Source organism: Lytechinus pictus, chromosome 1 (genome assembly GCF_037042905.1).
Source record: "Lytechinus pictus isolate F3 Inbred chromosome 1, Lp3.0, whole genome shotgun sequence".
In the NCBI taxonomy this organism is placed as follows: domain Eukaryota; kingdom Metazoa; phylum Echinodermata; class Echinoidea; order Temnopleuroida; family Toxopneustidae; genus Lytechinus; species Lytechinus pictus.
Genome location: NC_087245.1, coordinates 43,847,911 through 43,872,264, shown reverse-complemented (window position 1 = coordinate 43,872,264; position 24,354 = coordinate 43,847,911). Strand labels below are relative to the sequence as shown.

The 24,354-nt window shown below is 38.0% G+C and overlaps 1 protein-coding gene across 1 annotated transcript in view; it reads left to right on the top strand.

Annotated features, from left to right (window-relative positions):
- Positions 1 to 10,702: 10,702 nt before the first annotated feature.
- Positions 10,703 to 24,354, top strand: part of LOC129263441 (elongator complex protein 6-like) — a 29,673-nt gene continuing 16,021 nt past the window's right edge. The window contains exons 1-3 of the mRNA XM_064103817.1: positions 10,703 to 10,969; positions 20,925 to 21,006; positions 23,247 to 23,317. Coding sequence (XP_063959887.1) covers positions 10,916 to 10,969; positions 20,925 to 21,006; positions 23,247 to 23,317 — 207 coding nt within the window. The 5' untranslated portion in view covers positions 10,703 to 10,915. The remainder of the gene's footprint in view (positions 10,970 to 20,924; positions 21,007 to 23,246; positions 23,318 to 24,354) is intronic.

Genomic DNA, 24,354 nt, shown 5'->3' with positions numbered 1-24,354 from the left:
AGGAGTATATAGAGAACAAGGGAGGTTATGATCGAGGCCAGATATAGTTACCCTGGCCGGGCTAATTCCAGCCCCTGTGTTTAGAGTGGGGAGAAATAGCTGAATTTTAAGTACAGCTCCCTATGGGTAAAACTATCTTCCGGGGTTTACAATGCTTAATGAGCAGAAGTAATGCTTATGTAACTCTCCCAGAGTCTATGCTTGAGTGGTATAGAAGGGCTCGCTCGAAGGGTATAAATAGGGAGGATTTTTCGGGTAAAAGAGAGGCACTTCCAGAGCAGACTCGAGCAGGCAACTTCCGTACCACCAAGCATCTAAATTTCAGTCGTGAGACTGGGGGGCCAGGCATCAACATCAATGTAGGTTACCATCTACATCCACCTTGGGTTGGGTGGGGGGCAGAAGGCTGGTATACAACGCCTATGGGTGAGAGGTGGTGCACAGTTACTAATGGGTAGCCTAGTAAATGCTCGAGCTAGCTTGCTCACACGAACAGCATCCATGTACTGGCTGTGCATCCCCAATTGCTCTATGGGGTGTACATACTAGGCCACATCACGTTAGGTTAGTGGGGGATTCATAGGGCTTGCTACATCCTTGGTATGGGGTTACATAATAATACATGGGTCGAGGAACTACCTCGGGACTGCCTAGTATGTGTATTACACGAACAGCGTCCTAGCCTCCCCTACGTATATTATGGTCGTCTCATTGCCATGGCTGTTTGCATAGCCATACCAAAACAAGGGGGATTCATAGGGCTTGCTACATCCTTGGTATGGGGTTACATAATAATACATGGGTCGAGGAACTACCACGGGGCTGCCTAGTATGTGTATTACACGAACAGCGTCCTAGCCTCCCCTACGTATATTATGGTCATCTCATTGCCATGGCTGTTTGCATAGCCATACCAAAACAAGGGGTATCCATTGTTAGTATGGGGTTACTAGTGTACACTAAAGCACTGCCCATGGGTTTACATAGGAGAAGAGTTTAATAGGGTTAGGCAAATTGTTACATAAACTTGTTGGGGTTCCACCATCCACTGTTTACACAGGGACTTAATCATTAGGGTAGGAAAGACTCAGGCATGTGGGCAGTTAGGCTGACAGGCGCAGTTGGGAAAGCAAGGGACAGCTTACTTTAATGCATAGTACATTAATGATGTACTCATATACCTGTTCCAAACCCCTTCCTCGCAATGTTTGCCAAGCCAGCCCCACAGTGCAATGAGAAGGGATTATGCAGATAGATTAGGGACCGTTATATACTGTTATGGGTCAAGGGATATATATAGTCCAAAACATTGATGCCTGCGCCGACCCAAGTTCTCATTGGCTTGTTCTATTATTATATTTATCATGTTCACTTTTTATATGGCCATGTATAATGCATTGGTATTGGCCTTCACTGTATATACACTGCATCAGTATGATTGGTTGGAAGTAGTATCAATAAAATGGGAGCTGTAGAGCCCCAATATAGTTGCACTGCAAGATTATGCTCTCCGTGTCGTCATTGGTTTAGCACCTATGTCATACACAATGCGTGGATCTCAGCCCCACTGTTGCTTTGTTGACCGCTCGCTACCAAGAGAGGGATTGATCGAGAGAGAAGCGCCCCGTACCCCATTTTCCCAGTACTACCCATACCCCCTCGAACTATAGTTGATATAAAAGAGAGAGAAGGATTGGAAAGCCCCTGTGAACCACACCCCCCCTCTATTTTCGCCACACCGGGGGCAGCGGTGGGATTGAAGAGCCCCCGTGAAGCACATCTCTTTCCCCCTTCCCTCCATTTTCGCCACAGTACTTATACATGTAATTATGTACATAATGTACGGTATTTTCAATTTTTCTTTCAAAATGCGCACCTGGTAAAATGCACATTGTCTCCTTTCATAAATAACATAAAGTGAGATATCTTCCATCTTACTTAAAAATTCTTTTAATATTTGTGACATTAGGACATTTACTATACATTTGATGGATAAACGCAGTTAAATCGAAGAATTTAAGCTGCGTAAAAAACTTCAAACTATTGATAGTTTTCACAAACTTTTATTTTGAGGAAATCGCGGTTTTATGTTTTCCTGTGCCATATGTGTGTGTGTAATATTCAAATTTGAAAGGCATATTTATGAGACTTATAATTTGAAACTCTGAATAAAAATAATTTCATATCAAAGATAATTTAAAATATTAAAATAATCCGTCAAAATATCAAAATGCGTGATTTTCGACATTCTTTCAGATTTTACGCAAAAAATTACACTTTCACGCAAAATTGCGCTTGGCATCCGGCCGTACGCTATTCCTGGGTATTTTTGCAAGACTTTTAGCTGGGATGCCAAGCATTAACAAATTTTGCCGTCGAATCCTTATCTAGAGCACTTTTTTACTTTTGGCCGGTCTACTATAGTGCTTAAATTGATCTTTTTCAGATCGGAATATCAAAGATTTTCAGCTCGTGCTGAATGCCCAGAGGTATAAATCGAAAACACTCACACGCAGTGGCGTGCCGTGGGTCACGGCATGGGGGGGGGGGGGGGCACCAGCAAAAAAATTGAGTCACTTGGTGAGCGCGCGGGCGCGCTCAGTTGTCAGGTATACTGACCTAATAGAGACATTTTAAGGACAGTGCCATTAAACGGATATGCATCTCACTGATCAAATAATGCGAGTGCGAAGCGCGAGCTGAAATTTTTTGTGTATTAAAAATATTGACCCAAAACGGAAATATTAAGGACTATATTTTAGGAATTCATTATGAGTATATGATAGTCATCTAATGCGAGTGCCAAGCGCTTGCTGACTTTGTTATAATTACAACTGAACACATGAAGCACTTTTGTAGTCATTGTAATCATGATTATCATACGCATCTCACTAATCAAATATTGCGAGTGCTAAGCGCGAGATGAAGATTCAGATCTGAAGAGGGGCATTCTAAAGCTTGTTTGTAAGAATCCACCAAGACCATACGTATTTCACTAACCAAAATGATGCTCGCGCGAAGTGCGAGCTGAAAATTTTTGATATTCAGACATGAAAAACGGGCATTTTAAGGACTGATTTTAGGAATTCATGGAGAGCAGACATATCTCACCAATCCACTAATGCGTCCGTAAGCACGGACAGGAAATGTATTATATATTAAGACCTTAAAATGGCCTACTTTAAGTAGTCATGAAAAAGAAGCATACTATTGTGCATAAAACAATAATAACTTGAAGTGCGAGGAAATATATTTGGTGTATGTTGACTTGAAAACAGGATTATACATCTCGTTAAGCAGAAAATGCGAGCACTAGGAACAATGACATAGGCCCTGAGCAAATTATGTTTTATAAAGTTATGAAAAAAATGTTTCTTATGTAATATGACATAACATAATTGTAATGTAAAATAACATTGAAATGAACAATAGTTTTTTTCCCACTGCGTTTCTCTTCCTTTCTCCTTTTTTTTTCTCCTTTTCCCCGGTTTTTTTGGTCAGCCGATTGGGAGGCGTAGCTAGGATTTTTTGCCTGGGGGGAGGGGGGGGGGGCACTGGGGGGGTCCTTGCTTTTTCAGGGGGGGGGGCACCATTTTTTCCGTTGTGTGTGTATGTGTCACAAGGACGGATCCGACTTTCGCCAATAGGGGACGGGGCCCGAAATTATCTTCACCTATATTTCCCCCGATCAGTCACTTCTTAGTTTTATTCTTATAAAACAACATAACCATGAAATAGTCTCATAAGCCTTATAAAAAGTGCGAGCGCGAAGCGCGAGCGATTTTTTTTTACTTTCATGTATTTTGTCCTGAAAATTTAATATTCTGGGCAATGTTATGTGTGATCCTGAACAAGATTCGTATGTAACTAGATGGTTACTGCGAATGCCAAGCGCGAGCAGAAATTTTTATTAACTGTTCTAGCATTATCGAAAAGGGACCTGTTAAGGACTGCTTACAGTTACCAACGAAGACAGTATATATTTCAATAATGCAAGCGCGAGCAAATTTTTTTGACGTTCCGACCTAAAAAATTGTCATTCTGAGCACTTTTTGTATTAATAAATGGGATAGTTACGTAACTAAAAAATTGATGCGAGCGCGAAGCGCGAGAGGAAGAAAATTGAGATTTTAGACCTTAAAGCGGGACACTCTATTCATATTTTGTAAATCATAAATATGATATAGTTAATTGGGTATCATTAATAATGCGATCGTGAATCGTGAGCAGACAATTATTGAAATTCTGATGTGAGACTGGATAATTTAAGTACATTTAATATAAAGAACATGCAGGCTATCGCGCATGTTTTAGATTTAGACCTAGAATCTGGGCAGTCTGAATACATTTGTTTAATGGAACATTATGGAATACACGTACACAATAGGAACTTGGCAAATCAAACAATTTGACCACGCAGCGTGAGCTTAAAAATGCTGATATGTAGACTATAAAAGGGACATTTTACAGCTAGAGCACTTAAATTTGTTAATGAAAAAAAAAATGATGAAAGCTCGATGTCCGAGCTAAAATATATTTTGTATATTGACTTCAAAACTTGCTCCATATCAGCCTATTGAACAAGATATGAATCTCATCGAACAGGCAATTCTGGCGCGAAGCGCAAGCAAAAGTTTTATATAGTAACATGAAAGATTTGTTTTTTTTGCAAGTCTTCCCTTCACATTATTTCATTCACTCGTCTTCCTCTTCTTCTTTTTTCTTCTGTCTTTCTTCTTCTTTTCCTTTTTCTTTTCTTCTTTCTCCCTTTTTTCTTTTTTTTTTGCTCTGCCAATTTTTTTCAGGGGGGGGGGGGGCACCTGGGGGGCACACCAAATCTCAAGGGGGGGCACGTGCCCCCCCCCCCCAGGCCCCCCCGTAGCTACGCCTGGTGCCCTCCCCCCGTAGTTACGCCACTGCTCACACTCGTGTTTATTGATATACACGCACAGGGCCGTAGCCAGAAGCATTTTGTTGGGGGGGTGTACCAGCTAAATTTGCCAACTAAATTTGGCGTGACAGCGCCAACGTGAGTACAGGGGGAGTCTGATGGGGGATGTGCCCCCCCCCCTCAACCCCTCAATAATCACATGCTAAAAGATTTTGAATTTTTAGAATTGCATTGGTGGCATTTGGTGAATACTTTAAGGTAAATTATACAAAGATATACAAAGATATTTGCACTTTAAAAATAAAGGCTAGTGTGCCGTAGTTGCTAACTTGCAGTATAATGATATACCCTATGCATTAATAATATAAAAATCAAAGATTTGTTAATTTTTAATTGACCTTCTGTGCAAGATGTCTCAACTAAAATTTCAAGAGTGATACTGCTAACAGTGACGTACCGTGGGTCACGGCATTGGGGGGGGGGCACCAGCAAAAATTTAGAGTCATTAAGTGGGCGCGCGAAGCGCGCTCAATTGCCAGGTATACTGACCTGATAGACGGAGACGTCTTAAGGACTGTGGCATTAAACGGATATGTATCTTAGTGATCAAATAATGCGAGCGCGAAGCGCGAGCTGAAAATGTTTGATATTCAGTCCTAAAAAGGGACATTATAAGCAAAGTTTTGTAATCATGATACGTACCTGTCTTACAAAACAAACAATGCGAGCGCGAAGCGCGAGCTGAAATTTTTGTATAACTTAACCCTATAAAAAGGGACATTTTCAGGACTATCTTTTGGAATTTATGAAGTGCGTACGTATCTCATCATAGTCATCTAATGCGAGCGCCAAGCGCTTGCTGATTTTGTTAGAATTACACTAGCACATGAAGCACTTTTTGTGGTCATTGTAATCATGAACATGATACGTATTTCACTAATGAAATATTGCGGGCGAGAAGCGCGAGCTGGCAATTTTTGAAATTCAGACTTGAAGAGGGGCATTCTATGGCTTGTTTGTAGGAATTTACTATTTCACTAATTAAGTGATGCGAGCGCGAAGCGCGAGCTGAAAATTTGTTATAATTAGATCAGAAAAAGGAACATTTTAAGGACTGTCTTTAGGAATTTGTGCACTGCAAAAACGCCGGTGTTGATTTAACACCAGCCCGGTATCTATATCGGTCCACACCAATGCGAACGTAAGCACTGACTGGAAATGTTTTATTAAGGCCTTAAAAGGGGGCAATCACTTTAAGTATATAGTCATGAAAAAAGCATATGTCACTACATAAAACAATGATAACTTGAAGTGCGAGGAGATAGTTTTTTGCATAATCTTTATGGACTTAAAATACAACAGGACTATATGTCTCATTAGTCAGACAATGCGAGCACCAGGAATGATGCAACCCCAACCTGCCCCCATCCCCATCCTAAGCACCTTCTGACACCATAAATTAAAAAAAAAAAGTTTAGTTAAAATAACTTAGAACATTTTTGTGTTTTTTGCCAACTGCAAACTTGTAGACAAGTCTACAAGTTGTAGACTTGTCTTCATGAATTTGCCAACTGCAGAGTTACTTGTACATCACTTTGCTGACTGGTAGAGCGTATAGTGTTCTGCCACTTTAATAGGCCCACTTTATAATTTGCCAACTATACATTGGCTTTGATTATTCAACTTAAACCTTGGAAATTCATCCCACCCAATATTTATGTACCTAGTCTTGCCTCTAATTTTACAAAACTAATGTGTTTGTTAAATCGTCAATAATTGTGGTATAATTTGCAAACTAACAAGGTTGTTCATATTGGGGGAGGACCGGGGGCTTACTTTGTGTGTTATTATAGCTCCATCTGTTTTGTACTTAGTATTTTGCTGACTAGTAGGGCTCTAAGCCTGGCTACATGGACTTGGATTTGCCAATTGGTTGTCTTTACTCTAAAAGTCGTAACCTTCTTCAAAGTTAGTACCCCTATTTTCCTTTTCTTTCTTTCTTTCTTTCTTTCTTTCTTTCTTTCTTTCTTTCTTTCTTTCTTTCTTTCTTTCTTTCTTTCTTTCTTTCTTTCTTTCTTTCTTTCTTTCTTTCTTTCTTTCTTTCTTTCTTTCTCTCCCCCTCTCTCTCTCTCTTTCTTTCTTTCCTTTTCTCCCCTATCCTCCATTTTGCCGACTGGTACATGATTTTGCCGACTGCCACGAATGTTGGGGGGGTGTCGCACCCCCCCATACCCCCCCTCTAGCTACGGCCCTGTACACGCAGCTTGTTCTTTATTTAAATTATCCAGTTTCAGTTTAGGATATAAAAAGTTTTCTGCTCTCGCTTCTCGCTCGCATTATTGATGTAGGATAACCAATTACCCATTCTTTTCATGATTTACAAAACATGAAGAGAGTGACGAGTTTTTTTAGGTCTAAATCTTAATTTTGTTTCGGCTCGCATTCTTTATTATGTACCTTTCCTGTTCATGATTACAAAAAGTACTTAGAATGTCAATGTTTTAGGTCAGAATGTCAAAAAGGAAGTGTCACAAATTAATTTGTGACACTTCCTTTAAGAACTAGATAGAATACGGTAGGCATCCTGACCATAATAGTCTGTAATTACAGGTATGTATTCTTCATTTATATAATTATTATTTCAATCGAATTAATTATTTGTTATTTATCAATTAATTAATTTATTCATTCATTCATCTTTCTAATGAGATTATGGAACATATTTTACTTAATGATAATTCATTGGTGTGCAAGACAAACTTGGATGTTGTATCTCCTTATATTTTCCAGACGCTTCTGACGAAGTCTTATTAAAGACGAAAGCTAAAGCTGAAATGATGTCCTGCGTCATCTTTTGAGTTGGCCTCATCACATTATATATATATATATATATATATATATATATATATATATATATATATATATATATATATATATAGTGTGATGATAAGTTTACTTCTACCCATCGCTGTCGAGTTGTGAATATTAAACATAATGAGATGAGGCGAGGCCAACTCAACAGATGATGGTGTCCTGCGTCATCTGTTGAGTTGGCCTCGCCTCATCTCATTATATATATCTATATATATATATACAGTGCGTATCAAAAACAAGTTTACACTTTGAAAAAGCCCTGGGAATTAAAAAATATACAACATGTGGGTAATTTTTCACATGTAATCTTGGGTTTGGGTCTCATCTATCCAATGAAAGTAAAAGTTTTGACAGAATGTTACACTTGAGTGAGCACTGTCCATTTTTGTAAAGCTCGCAGAAATCTGTTTGCGCAGAAATGCTCGTTTTCACGTTGTGTCAAGGGGAAAGGGCGAAATCAAACTTACCCTGCGAAACATTTCTCATACATTTCCCTTGCACTTTTAGTCAATTGAATAAAGCGTATACATTCAAACATTTTGTAACAATTTTGCCACCCAAATTGAAATTTCAACACTTATAGTGAGCACAACCTTTACCGTTTTTGTACCAGCTGGATCTGAGGACATAACTGAATCTGAAAAAAAGTTTATATCAGACATCTCCAGCATTTTTCACTGAGGTTCTATCATGTAAAGTGGGTTTACATTTCACTTTTCATTCAATACTTGTTTCTCCACACTTTTCCCCAGCTTGACAATGATTAACAAAATGAAAATCAAGCCTAAGCCATTTCATATAAATCACAGCTCAGTGTAAAGCAAATATCGTCACAATGGCCTTGGTGTGTGGGGGAGTGGGGTGGGGCGCAATGCACTCTTCGAAGTGTTTTGGGCAAGGAAACAAGTTTAAAAAGGTAAAAGCTATCTTCAAATTCATTTTACTTGCTAAATTCTATGTGTTCTTCATGATTAAGGTCTACTTTTATTCGCATAACTAATTCAAAGTTCTGCGCAAATCATTTTTCACTAACTTTTCAAAAGAAAGTGGTGCTCACTCAAGCGCAAATATTTTTTGACAGTTATATCATCATTTGCTTAAATGGATCTGTACCAATGTTAAAATGTGGAAAAATCTTCAGGATATCACAAATGTATAATTTTACAGGACTTTTTCTAAGTGTAAACTTTTTTTGATACGCACTGTATATATAGTGTATATAACTAATCTATTTAAGTTACAAAAGTGCTTAGAATTTCCATTCGGTAGGTAAAAATATCAAAAATTTCAGCTCGCGCTTCGCGCTCGCATTTGATTTTTTAAATATGTAACGTCTTCACGGCTAACTGCAAGCAGTCTTTAACAGGTACCTTTTCCATCAGTTCATTTCTGCACGCATTTTGCGTTCGTAGTAGTTATTTAGTTGCATACACATCTTTTTCAAGATAAACATTGCCCAGAATGTTCAAATTTTAGGAAAAAATACATAAAATTTCAAAAAAAAAATTAGCTCGCGCTTCGCGCTCGCATTATATAAATAAGGATTATAATATTATATATTAATGTTGATTTATAAGAATAATGGGGTGTTGCAAGAAAATATTTGCGATCAATTGCAAATATTCCGTTGCAATTTTATCACTGATAGATCAATGTTAGCTGTAGCAAATCAGACTAAACTTCTTGTTTCAAGGAGCAGATTAGCAATCAGTCACCAATTTATAATTAACTACAAGACATGTGATTGATTTAGAGACCAAAAATAGACTTGCAATTGATCGCAAGTTTCTTGCAATGCATCATAAGACTAAGAAGTGACTATTAGGACTACCCCTTCAAAGAAACAAAAATCATCTTCGAGCGGCCGATCGGGGAAAATATGGCTGAAAAAAATTCCGCCCCCCCCCCTTTTGGCGAAAGCTGGATCCGCCCCTGCCCAGTAACTGCACTTCTGTTTGAAGTTGCGATATTCGACATTCATTACAGCCATTCATTGACATTCATCACAATATTTTTTGTAACATACCTAATTCATACCTTGTTGTAGGCGTAAAGTTTTACCAACAAAACTTATTTGTCCCTCTCCTCCTTCCAATTTCTTGAAATCAGTATAATAAACTGGTACTGCGCATTATATGACGATATGTGGTTTCAGCAGGTAAAGGTATTAATCAGAGCATGGGAAAGTAAAAGATTGTTCAGGGTTAAAATTTTTCTTTTTGAGCTCCCAAGTTTTGTTTTCTAGTTTGACTTGAGTTTATATATGGAAGTGCTCTCACTACTTGATTTGGCAAGTTATTCCACTCAGATACTACTCGATTTGAGAAATAATTTTTCTTTTTCGAGTATTTGCTATGGGTTTCTCTATCTTATATATATATATGTCCTCCAGTTCTGAAATCTTCATTGAATTTGAAGATTTTTGAAGTCTCAAGATCATTGCCAGTCCCTTGAATTATTCGGAACACTTGGATAAGAGCTGCTCCGTGATGACGTCGGCAAGATAATGAAGGTAACTTTAACTCCCGGCTTTAACTGGACCTGTAGACTCGGAACTGCTTTTGTAGCTCTTCTTTGGACTCTTTCGAGTTTCGCCTTATCCTTCTTTATACGGTACGTGGATGCCAATTCTGTGAACAATACTCCACAGGGGCCGCAGAACCGGGGGGGGGCTGGGGGGGCTTAAGCCCCCCCCCCCCCCACTTTTTTCCAAAACCGTGTACAAAAACGCAAAAATTACCATACGATTGTGATTTTTTGCATGGTCAGCCCCCCCCCCCCCCCCCCCCACTTTGAAAACCGTTCCGCGGCCCCTGCTCCAAAGCAGGTCGAACTATGGACTTATAGAGTAGCGTGTATTAGTCTTAGGTTCAAGGAATGAAAAAGATATCTTTTTTCCTTTTTTTATTTTTATCTCGAGCACACCCCCCTCTCGTTTCAGTTCCTCAGGCCAGCGCCAGGGAGCTCGGAGGCCGGGCGAGGCCGCCAGCTCCGCGGCTATAGCTATAGCGCTCTGTTCGATTCGGAGAAAACCGTGTTTACGTATGATTTGACCAGTCACCAAGTGCTCCTGCTATACTGGATTAGGATAGGCAAACTTTGAATGCCAAGCTGTAAAGTTACCTCAAATTAACCAACTTATCATCAAGGATGTTTACTGATTTAAATACCCATATCTTGAGCACCGAATCAGACAACGATGAGGTGAGTTCATCTTCATATTATAATTAACAAACACCTCGCCGAATATTTTATACTCGCAGCAGCTGGCAGTGGCATAACCCAGGGAGCCCCCGCCCATTTCGCAGGCCTGCGGGAGCTCCCTGGGTTAGCAGTGGCAGATGCAGAGAGCGCATTTTCCGCCGCCGTCAGCGCCCTAACTCTAGCTCTCGTCCCCGGTAGACAGCTGGCAGCCGTCTGTTTCGAGGAGTTTTTTAACATTTTTTTATTTTTTAAATTTCTCCTCATAGTCATACACAGACGGCTCGCTATCGTGCAGCCACCATTAGGGGACTTACAATTGTAACAATGCAAAATCCCCCCGTCGGGGCTCTTCAATTTTTGTCTTTATAATGAATCAAACTTTTGAAAATTAATCAATGCGACCGAGATGCAAATTAATATTCCCTCTTGGCATTAATTGCCAAAAAACGGGGAAAATCAAGTAAAAAGGAACAAAAACAGTGACTTACCTCGGCAGTCGCGCAACTTCACTGCCCTGTTTTATCCGAACTTAATAGTACACATAAACATATGGCAATTGAGTCCCCTGTACAGATCGCACTAGAACTTCGGTCTCTGTATTTGGTGAGTGAAGCCAACGGAGTTCAGCTGAACAACCAACATAACAGAGACCGAAGCTTTTGGTCTAGTCCCCGGCCCCGCCTGCGAAATTATTTTTCCCACCCCAGTTGTGGAAGCCAAAATGAATATTCATGACTTGTGTCTCCGGAATAAGAGTACGCATGCGCGTGGACAAAAATAATTAAGTGAATAAAAATTTAAGTTAATTTTTATTAAATTGATTGTCAGTGGTCGTCCTTCTGGCGGCAGCGTTGTGCTGCTAATTATAATTTATATTCATTCATGGCTAATGAAACTTGATAAGATACAAATTACAAGATGAAAACATGATAATGAGAGATTTCCAGCTTATACTATACTATAGTTTACCAATTCACAGAGTTTGAATGACAAACTTAAAAAAAAAAAATCAGCTTTTTTCTGGTCCCGTACATCACAGCGCGTAATAATTTCAATATTACATCGTTAATGGTGTAGATCAATAATTTTTTACTGAATAAAGAGGGCACAACTGGCCTTCCAAAATCAATAAAAGATTCTCTGTTGTGCATTTATTTTTTATGTTATACAACTTTAAAGTCTCTAAATGTACCGTACGTCATAAGTCAAATAGCTTGGACCTGCCCACGTACATCAAATGTTTAGCCATACCTACTTCATTTGGAGGCTTATTTTTACCAAACCCAGGGAGCTCCCGCACGCGCAGCGGGCGGGAGCCCAGGGGCTTACCGTGTATTTGACCATACTCACGGGACTAGCGTGTTTTATGGTCTAAATATTTCTCCAAATGAATTGTGAAAACAGAAATTATGCACTTACCACGATTATATGGATGAAGGTCTAACGAGTGGCAGTTTCCTGACATCGAGGCACAGACTGGAACCTAAAAAAGCCAGAAAAGTTCTCTCCTTCTACCCCAGTCTCGATCGGCCATTTTTGTTATGAATCATAACAAAATGGCCGATCAAGACTGGGGTAGAAGGAGAGAAATTTTCGTTTTTTGAGGTTCCAGTCTGTGCCTTGATGTCAGGAAACTGCCACTCCATACATGTACATGTTAATGTTTGGACCTCATTGGTACTCGGAGTGCCATCACTCCTTATCCCCGACCATTCGCCATACAGGGAAAGGTACAGGGTGGGACTGTTCTGAGACCAGTGCCGCTTCCAGTCTATTTTTTCAGTAGGAACGCACAAGAAGTAAAAGAGTCGGACTTACCAATTCTTCTGTTGACCCAAACATAGATTTTGGTTCTACTTAAACAGGATTCCAATGTCCAATGAGTGAAATATCGTCCTTGATTGTAAAATTGATTTCAAAATCGTGTAAAATCATCAGGAATTTTTTATAATTCTCGTCTGGCCCATAGTCTCCTAATGTACGTAAGTACGTCAACACGCCCTCTTTTGCTGAATAAAAGAACGCTACCCACTGAACAGTGGCGACCACAGAGCTGGATAAAAATAAGCTCCTACCTGTTTCCCGTGTCTAAGCATAATATTAGGAATCTTTGGATATGATCCAGTGACTAGTATTTTTGGCATTATCCTTGTTCACCGCCGTTCATTTCCTGGTTTTTATACCTGTTAGTAGTGTGGATGTGTGATACAATTTTGTTTTTGGTTTACAAGTATAGATGAAAAGTGAAATTTGACAGTTCTGATCAATGTTGCATGGATCTACTAAAACTGTTTTTTTTTTCTAATTTACAAATAGTTCAGTTTAGAAGCTGGAGTTTATTTTTTGTTGACAGCTTAAAAAAGAAATTAGCAAAGAAAATGATTAAACAAATTATGAAGAGAATTGAAATCCAACAGTTATGAACAAGCATTGCTTGCACTGACCAGAATAGAAATAAAAACTACATGGCTGCATGAGATTCGGGGGAGGGGTAGTGTAGCCTAAGGGGAGGAGACCCTTATTCATTTTGCCTTTTTTGAGGGGAGGGAGAGGTTGGAGAAGGAAAAGGTTTAAAAAGTCAATATAAAACTGATGAATATATTATGGGTGTATAGTCAGAAAAATCCATGTGTACAGTCAATGCAATATTAAATTACTATAGGAAAACATGTAGCTGCTATGACCCCAATCCCCCCCCCCCCCGAGTAAGTAAAACATACATTTCTTATCTTTTGATAATTAAAAATGTGAAGTATTATAATAATAATAATAATAATTATAACATTTGTAGGGCGCTTAATACAGGTGTTTCTAAGCGCTCAGTTTTCTGCCTATCAACTAAATTACCGGGAAAAAAAAAGAAAAGAAAAAAAAAAAAAAACTTGATATATTCAAAGCAAAATTTTAAACAAAAAAATGCAACTAAGATGTGCACCTCAATATAGACCAACCCACAACTGATACCTATACATTAAAAAGGTGGGTCTTTAGCAAGGTCTTAAATTGATCAAGGGAGTTGGCATTATGGATGTAAGATGGTAATTTATTCCACTGGATTGGAGCGAAAACGGAAAAGGCTCGATCCCCATAACTGGTATTTGTACGTGGTCCTAAAGTAAGCTGCAAGGTTGTTGAAGAACGAAGTGGTCTGAGTGAGCTAGAAGAGCGGAGAGAAATGAGATTAGAGAGGTATTCAGGAGCTAGGCCATTGATTATTTTATACGTCATGAGAAGAACTTTGAAAATGATACGTTGGCGTATTGGAAGCCAATGAAGTGATTTCAGAATAGGTGTAACATGTTCAGATTTTCTTGAAAGAGTAACAAGCCTTGCAGCACTATTTTGAATTCTTTGAAGTGGGCGTAAATGTGACAGTGGGATACCAGAAAGAGCAGAATTGCAGTAATCAATGTGGGAAGATACAAAAGCATAGGTAAGTTTAGCAGTTGTGGGTTGGTCGAGTAGCCTCCTCATTTTTCCAATCTTAAAAATACCAAAGGAGGCAGACTTACAAATATTCTTAACATGCTGTTGAAATGTGAGATTCTTGTCAATTGTCACCCCAAGATCCCTTACCAACTCATTACACATCAAAATACTATCGCTAGTGCTACTTGTGGTTGAGAGCATTGGGAAGGACTCTGTGTTTCTAAATTTGGAGGAGATGTGGTATGAAAGTATTATGAAGTATTATGAAACTTTATGATTTTAAAAAGCCTTACATATAAGTACCAAGAAAATTATGCCTTTGAAAATCATATAGCACTGGTAAATGTTAATGTGTATTGTCAGTTACCGACAAGTAATGATAAAAATGTTCAAATCAAAGAAAGGAATTAAGAAAAATTTGTTTTCATTGAAATGTTCCTAGAAACTCGGGTATACTTCCACATCAAGCTCACTTTCATGTGAAGCCCTGCACAGAAGATACAATGCAATGATTCCACACATTTGACTTCCATGTATGGCAAATAAAGTGTAATGTCAGTTACCATAATGTCAGTTACCAGCATGGTTGTGGAAAAATTATCATAGCCCCCAAAAGACAAAAACGAATTGTTTAATATTTTGACACATCTTAAACTACTAACGGAGGTATATTTACATATTCAAATTATTACTCTATCTACTCAGGGACATGAGATATTTCAATTTTAATGAACACCCTGAAATTGCATGTCCTTTTGCGTAATGTCAGTTACCGACACATTTTTGCTTGCTGAATCGTAAAATAATGTGGTTACATAGGAAAACCTAGTATCAGAGTATACAGCAAGGTTCACTTTATTAACTCTCAAAAGCAAACTCCCGTCATTTGTTGTTTTAGAGATACACACAATGAAAGGTGTGAAAACATTGTGCCGTGTAATGTCAGTTACCGTGAAAATGCCCTTAATTTTTCTGTGCTTTGAATATATGCTTAAAGAGAAAATAACTAAATAAATGAATGTAATTGCTCTTACAATTCTTCTTCAACACCTCCCCCACCAGGGAAAAGAAAGCTTTACCGTAGTAAAGGTTTCTTTAAGATTACTTTTTTTTCTTTAACTTTTCAATGTCATCTTGATAAATCATTTACATTTATCGTGTACAACGGTATAGTACTATAACAAACATGTTTAAATAAATGAACATCAAAGACATTTTCTTCTAATGACACACTTGGTCAAAAGCATAAATAATATCACTTTCTATACTCTAGAAAGAGCATCAGTAATTACATTATTCTTTCCTTTTATCTGTACAACTTTCAATGGGAATGTTTGGAGCATAAGGCTCCATCTATACAGTCGTTGATTCTTTGTTTTGAATTTCTCCAAAAACACAAGAGGATGGTGATCTGTATAGACTGTAATCTTTCCATTGGTTAGATACACCTCAAACTGCTGAAGGACAAGTATGAGACTCATTGCCTCTTTTTCAATAGTTGAGTACTTCTTCTGAAACTGGTTGAGTTTCCTAGAGAAGTTCTTAGCACACTGATTTTTTGATGCCTTCTTCATCTTCTTGGAGCAATACTGCTCCTACCCCAACATCACATGCATCAATAGCTACTTTGAATGGCTTTGTGAAGTTTGGAGCTGCCAAAACAGGCTCATTTACCAAAATGGCCTTTAATTTCTCAAATGATCTCTGACATTCGTCAGACAAAACATACTTCATTTTTGCCTTCAGCAGGTTTGTCAGAGGACTAACCACTGTACTGTAATTTGGAACAAATTTCCTGTAGAAGCCACTCATACCTAGAATCTGAGGAATTCTTTCTTAGTTGTGGGAATTGGGAAATTCTCTAAGATACAGTAGCTTGTATCTTGGCTTCTCTTGGTAGCACATGCCCCTGACCAACCACATGACCAAGATATGTGACCTTTGGCTTGGCAAATTCAATCTTCATCAGATTCACTACTAGGTTGGCTTTATCCAGCCTGTCAAACAGTGCTCTCAAATGATCAAGATGATCATTCCAAGTATCACTGTACACTAGGATGTTGCTATGTAACGACAATTGTCAAGTCCAGCAATCACTTGATTTGTTAACCTTTGGAAGGTTGCTGGTGCATTTTCATTCCAAAAGGCATGACTTTGCATTGAAATAAGCCTACAGGTGTAACAAAGGCTGATATCTCTTTGGCTCGGTCAGTCAGTGGCACTTGCCAATATCCTTTAAGCAAGTCTATTTTCATGATATAGGCAGAATTTCCAACTTTATCAATACAATCTTCTAACCTAGGAATTGGATACGAGTCAGTCTTAAATACTGCATTTACCTTTCGGTAATCAATGCAAAATCTCTGAGAGCCGTCTGGCTTTGGAACCATTACAATAGGAGAATTCCAACTACTCTGACTTGGTTCGATTATGTCATTATCTAACATAAACAGTATTTCCTTATTCACCATTTCCAACTTGCTTGGATTGAGCTTATAAGGATTCTGTTTGATAGGTCTTACATCACCTACGTCTACATCATGTACAATTAAAGACATACGCCCTGGTTTGTCTTTACACACATTTTCATATTCTCTTAACAGGCCAGATATATAATTTCTCTGATCTTCTGGCAGGTGTTTTAATGCCTCATCCATAGTTCCTAACATCTCTGAGTTAGACAGCTTTACACCACATGGTTCGTTCTTAGATACATATGTATAAGACAATTCATCATCTGTTTTTCCATAGCATTCATCTTCCTGTACATTGATCTACATGTTTTTCTTCTTTGACCTGTGTTAAACCTATTGGCTGACTAGCCTCTCGCTCAAAGTATTCTTTCAACATGTTTACATGACAAACTCTTTGAGAATTTCTTCGATCAGGGGTACTGATCACATAGTTGACATCATTCAGTTTCTTTTTGACTATGTAGGGACCACTAAACCTAGCTGTCAAGGGCTCACCTTGCAAAGGCAACAAGACTAACACTTTGTCTCAAGGCTTGAAACTTCGCTCTTTTGCATTTTTGTCAGCTTGAGCTTTCATTTTTCCCTGGGACACTTAAGTGTTCCTTAGCCACATCACAAGCTTTTGAGAGCCATTCTCTAAACTTTGACACATAGTCTAGAAGGTTTACATCATCATCCTGAACCATAAACCTCTCTTTGATAAGCTTTAGGGTCCCCCTAACATTATGACCATAGACCAATTCAAATGGACTGAAACCTGTGGACTCACCCACAGGGGAATCCCTAGTTGCAAACAGTAGGAATGAGATCCCTTTATCCCAGTCATTGGGATAGTCTTCACTATAAGCCCTAATCATGGTCTTCAGGGTCTGATGATAGTGTTCTAACGCTCCTTGGGTCTGTGGGTGATAAGCAGAGGACTTGATCTACTTTATTCCCGACTCCTTCATAACTTGCTGAAATATTCCTGACATGAAATTTGACCCTTGGTCAGACTGAATTTCTTTAGGCAGACCATACCGTGTGAAAAACTGCACAAACGCCTGTACCACTGTCTTTGCAGTGATACTCCTCAAGGGTATCGCCTCTGGACAACGTGTAGACACGTCCATAATCGTTAGGAGAACTGTGTGACCCGATATCGTTCTGGGTATAAAGGGTCCAACACAATCAACAAGAACCCTAGTAAAAGGTTCATCAAATGCAGGAATGGGTATCAATGGAACAGGCTTGATAGAAGGCTGTGCCTTACCAATAATCTGACATGTATGACATGTCTTACAGAAATGCACCACATGCTTGTGCATCTTAGGCCAATAGAAATGCCTCATAATTCTATCTTCTGTCTTCCGAATACCAACATGACCTGCCATAGATAACTCATGAGCCATTTTCAGAATCTCTGTGCGGTAACAGGGAGGATCTACTACCTGGTGAATTATACACCAATCTTCATCAGCTGGTCTCCGGGGAGATAAGAACAGCTACAAGCTTGAAATGATCCAATGCAGAGCAGCTAGATTCAAACTGAATCAATATCACAATACATCAAGTGTGTCATTGATGCTGCAGGAGCTAGGATGGACATCCCTTCAACAATGACGAGAAATCTCTCGCCTTGTGATGTTCTACAAGATCCACAGCGAGCTTGTCCCATTCAACTCTGATGCATACATCACCAAATGTACTAGATCAACAAGAGCTGTTCACACTCAAGGATATCTTATGCCACAATCACGGACCCAACAACATCAATGCTCCTTGTTCCCCAGAACCATCAAGATGTGGAACACTCTCCCAGTAAACGTTGTGACTGCACCATCAACCGAAGCCTTTCGCCAGCAACTGACGAAAGGCAACAACAGCTAGATCCATACCTGTTTTTACTGGCACCATGTATATATTCGGCACATGCACTTTACCCTTGTGACACACACTTCACACTTTACCAAGTTCTGCAAGAATCTTCAGGATTGAAGGAAGCAGACTACACAGAAGAAGAAGAAGAAGACAACTTTTTTACGACATGAAAACCATCCATATACCCTCCTCTTTCTGACAGGGGAAAACTCTACTTGGGAAAGAAATCTGACCTCTTGAATTGCTTTGTACAAAATGATTAAACAACCGGTTTATTAATTCCATATAATTTTTTTATTGTGAACAGATATGCACACGATTTATATATTTGCATAAACATGATTACCTCCTCTGATGGCATGGAAAGTCACCAAAATGAATATTGTGTAACAGTGTCTCATACACATGGTGTTGTGCTGGTCCCTTGATTCTAAACATCAAAATCTGATAATAGTTCATATGTCTTACAAAAAATTGCTGAAATTTTGCATAAATTTGCATTAATTAACACTAAAAATTTTATGGAAATCAATCTAGATTTGATGTGCCATCAAAATAAATTCCATGTAGAAAAAAAATAGGCTTCAAGAAAAGTTCAGTCTGTAATATACAGTAATGAACGGTTAATAGTATGAATTGCATAAATTTACATAAATTACATTGTAACTCTATGAAATATGATTCCACTCGCTGATATCAAGGCATTCTATCAAGAATTCATGCTTTTGGTACCAGTGACACATGACGAAAAATAATTGTGATTTTAACAGTTCAATAAATTATGTCGAGATATCGGGGGACCGCATCTAGAATTAATGCTTTTGATATCGGGGACGCACATGCAAAAAATGTTGCGTTTGTAAATTCTGTCCCCAAAATTTTGCTAAGGCCGCTGACTAATATGACCTACCCCAAACCACCAATAAGTCACCAGGTAAGTTTTATGTAAATAGCCAAAATAGTAATTTAGTCTCTAAAAACCCAAAACAAAAAATAGCTTATCTGAAAGAGCAATTCTTCTTCTTCATACTGCGAAAATTTGAAGTCTTCAAGTTAAATAAAAGATACAAGGAAAGATATGAGTTTCTTGGACACTACTTTTTCGGACTGCTTGGAAGTTTCATTGAGATTACACAGTACATGTATGCATTCTCAGGCTTGAGTGAACCTCAAACTTCAAACCTTGTTTTCTCCTTATGGTTTAAGCTCTTGCTGATTTTCCTCTGCATTCAATCAAGTACTTGTGATGGCTACTGTTAGTCAATTTCAACATATTTATATATCATTTTAAAGCTTAGGAAATTAATTTTCAAGCTAATTAAAATATAAATTTTCATTTTGGTCGACTTATTGTTGGTTTGGGGGTGGCAGGTCACATATGGCTAGCTTTCAAGTTGTCAAGAACAACTTCGTTTATTAGAGGTATGCATTCATGATATTTGAATGTATATGGGTCCACTTTAACAAGGTTGTTGAGCTTAAGGCCACCGCACACCTTACGACTGTTCGCGATCTGATTTTGGAACAAATCGCATTTTGCTAATTTTCTGAAAATGTGAATGGAACATATCATTTTATTTGAGGTAAAAATTGATTGAAAGAATACAAATATAACCATTTTGAAAGATTGCAAGCCTTTATTTTGGAGTAAAGGCCAAATTAGTTTCAAATCGTAGCCAATTGTACGACTGCTATGACGTCATTACGACTAGATATTAAATTCGCTTTTATTCTAAGAAGGATGATAGCATAGTCACAGATTTGAACATGGTATTCGTACAATGATTTAGAACATTACACAGAAAGCTATTCCAAGTCTCAATATTAGCATAAAATTCTACATTTATTCTGAAATCGGGTCGCACACCAATCGTAAGGTTTGCGGTCGCCTTGAGGCATAGTGGATTGGATAATGGTGGGATCTATCAAACAGTATAAAATGATTTCAGCCTTGTCTGACTTGTATACCATGACCTCAATAATGTGGCATTACACTGCAGAGTGGTACATGTATGCTTTTGGTATTCTTATGGGCCAGTGACTCTCCTTTCTTCTGAGAATTTTTTTATTGTATTCAAATAATTTTATTCATTGCCTTTTTCTTTTTCCAATTATGTTATTATAATGTAGTTTCATGTAGTTTTATTTGGAGGATATATTTAACAACATACTATTCATCTGGATTTTGACAGGGAGACTGCTACCTTGTGACAGAAGCAGGTGATTCTGATGGGAGTTTCATTCTGCACCATTTCTTGACAAAGTATCTGAAATGTAAGTATTTGTCATTTTTGTAAATGCTAAAGATGCATTGTTCTGAAAAAAAGAAAAAAAAGAATCACAGTAGCTGGAGGGGGGGGGGGGGGTAGGAAGAAAGAAAGAAGGAAAATAAGAGCAAAGGAAAGAAAATAGGAAAAAAGAAAGAAATATAAGAAATAACGTTTGAAAGAAAGGAAGGAAGGAAGGAATAGAGAGGGAGAAATAAAAGGGTTGAGGTTTTAAGTGATCGATGAACAAACTAGATTTAAAGTCTTTGGTTCTTCTATAGCTTATTGTTCATGGAATATATCTTTTTACATGTAAATTCCAGATTAAAATGCAGAGGGAATGATCACTGATCACAGTATGTATAATACCATTAGGAGTGGGCTATACATGGGTCAAAAATACTTTTTTTGTCATTTTGATATGCCAACAGTTTTTTAAATTCATTTTAATGTATCTCAACATGAAATGACAATATTTTTTTGTCTCGGGTCCGAGAAAAAAGTGTGCCGGGCCAAAATCCAAAATGGCCGCCAAAACCTCCCAGAATCACAGTTTTGGCCACAAATTTTCTATTTGTTGGCCATTTTATCTGGTTTTGGTGTCTATTAATATGTTTTGGGGGCAGGCAATTTGTTTTTCCTAAAATAAGTACTTTTAAATCATTATTTGTAGAGTTAAGAGGTGATTTTACCTAAATTTACAAATTTTTAGAGCCTTTTTGCAGCTAGAAAGTGGGTTTCATCGTCATGTGATTCTTGGATATTTAATAGACGATACGAGTTTAACAGTAGCAAGCAGCTTTATATAGCTATATTGCTTTTATTCCTCTAACTTTGGGTTTTACCGATATTTGTGAAATACATGTATATCTTATTAAATAAAAAAAATGCCAATGGGCTATACAGTATACAATGTACTGTATAATATGTACATACTGCATAGTTACATGTATGTCCATGCATTGACAACCGTGATATATAACAAGGTCTGTATAAACTATAGTGTCATAGAAACGAGCTCTTAAGTTTAGAATTAGATGCCTCTGACATAGAAGACATGATTTGTCTCAGAAATTGAAGACATCTTTTATCAAAAATGCTAAATCAGGGGGGCGGAGAGAGGTAAATATCATTAAGAATGGATTCTAGTCAACCCTACATTATGGCATTTACACACATAGCTTTTCTGGGCCATGTTGCATAAAAGTTACCATTATGGTAACTTTGCCATTCAATGGTAACTTGCATGGAATCCTTGATTCTGATTGGCTGTTGATCAGTGTTACCATGGTAGCTACCTGACCCCATAAACAAAGGGTTAGACACCACAACCAGGTACAAAACCCTCCAAATGAAGAAGATATGGCAACAAATGTTATGTACGTACACTATATGATCAGGTTACATCATGTACATCAGCTGACAAGCAATCAAATTCACAATCTAATTTTTGTCTCGCCCATCAGAGGTGAAGGCGAGACTTAGGGATCCAAATGTCGTCCGTCGTCTGTCGTCCGTCCGTTGTCCGTCCGTCACAAACTTAATGACACATAACTCCACAACCGTAAGTCGCTTTTCAACCAAACTTGGATGGTAGATGGACTTGGGGGACCTGCATGTAATGCTGCAGTCTGAGTTCACATGGTAAGGTCAAAGGTCATTTTCAGTTTAACGTTAATTATGCAAGACTCTCTTACGACATCTAACTCTGCAACCGTAGGTTGCTTTTCAACCAAACTTGGATGGTAGGTGGACTTGGGGGACCTGCATGTTATGCTGCAGTCGGAGGTCACATGGTAAGGTCAAAGGTCATTTTCAGGTCAATGTTAAAGTTTACATGCAAGACTCTCTTATGACAAGGTCTAACTCCGCAACCGTAAGTCACATTTCAACCAAACTTGGAATATGATGAAGTGAACAATTTCTGTAAATATAAATATGGTAAAAAGGAGAAGGATATGCAGATTTCATTGCCATTGAGTCAATTGTTTCATGCTGAAGCTTACAACTTGTCTCATTTGATTTACAAAAATATCAATTTTGAAAAACTTTCAAATTCTTTCTTTACATGTTAAGAAAGTAAAGGGGTCTTCTTCCAATCTGAAACTATGATGTAAACCAACTTATTATTGAGATATTTCTGTTGCCAAGGGTACGATTATTGAAGATGTTCCCTCAGGAACAAAAAAACATAAGAAGCTCTTTTACATGTATGGACTATAAAACTTGACTGCTATCTTTTTTCAGCTGGTGGCAAAGTCGTCTTTCTAGGCCTTTCACAATCGTTCAGTCACTACAATGCTGTAGCACAAAAATTGGTAAGAGAATTAAATGTTACAATTCAAATATCGGGTAATAGCGTTTCCAGATAGTATATTGGAATTTTAAAAAATATGTGAAAAGCTTGGCCATACTACGTAGTTTGCTGTCCAATTGTGTATGAAATATAGCCATTTGAATAATCAATCGAAATTGAATAATTAGACATGGACATTTTGACATTAAAGCGGTTTTGTTGAATAACTTAATATCAGTATAATGATAAACAAGCAAGGTGATATTCAAATTGAGAAATCTGTATTTGGCCATGATTTAGATTCATGAATAAATAATGTATAGTATATAATGTACATTTTTTTTTAATGAATGGTCAAGAAATTTGTTGTAACCAATCCTCAACATTATTTGCAATAGCCTGGGGAACAGTATAGTGGAAAAGTGGAAACGCCCATGTAGACAGGTCCAGATTCGAGAAAAGTAGACTGCATTGGGCAAATCGTGTTAGTGCTGAATTAAGAAGTGTTTTAACATAATTTGAGGGCGCTGAGTCCAAATGTGCTGTTTACAGTTTGCCAACCTTGAATTTTATGTTAAAATCCTCAAAATGGCAAAAACAATATGGCCGCCATTCTACAGCCTTTTTTGCTCTCTTTTGACCCACAAAAACCTGCAACAAAATGTTTGTCAACTTTTTCTGGTACTATTTGATGTGAGGCATAACATACTAAAATCCTACCAAATCCGCATCCCTAGACATCCCTTTTCGATGCATATTTAAGGGGTTAAAGGTCTACTGATACAGGTATTCAGAGTGAACATAAGCAGTCCAGGGTAGCCTACTTAGAAATCCAAGATGGCATCCAAAATGGCTGCCATAGCCTAAACATTCACAATTCATCTATTACCTATTTTAGTGTCTTTAGTTTTGGTTTTATTCAATGGTTGTTTTAAAGGTCGAGTAGTAATTTGGTGCAGATTACAAAGACCGTCAGCAGTCCACTATGTCTAAAAATCCAAGATGGCTTTCAAAATTTGAGTCTAAAATGGCTAAAAAACCGACAGTTTGTTTAATATC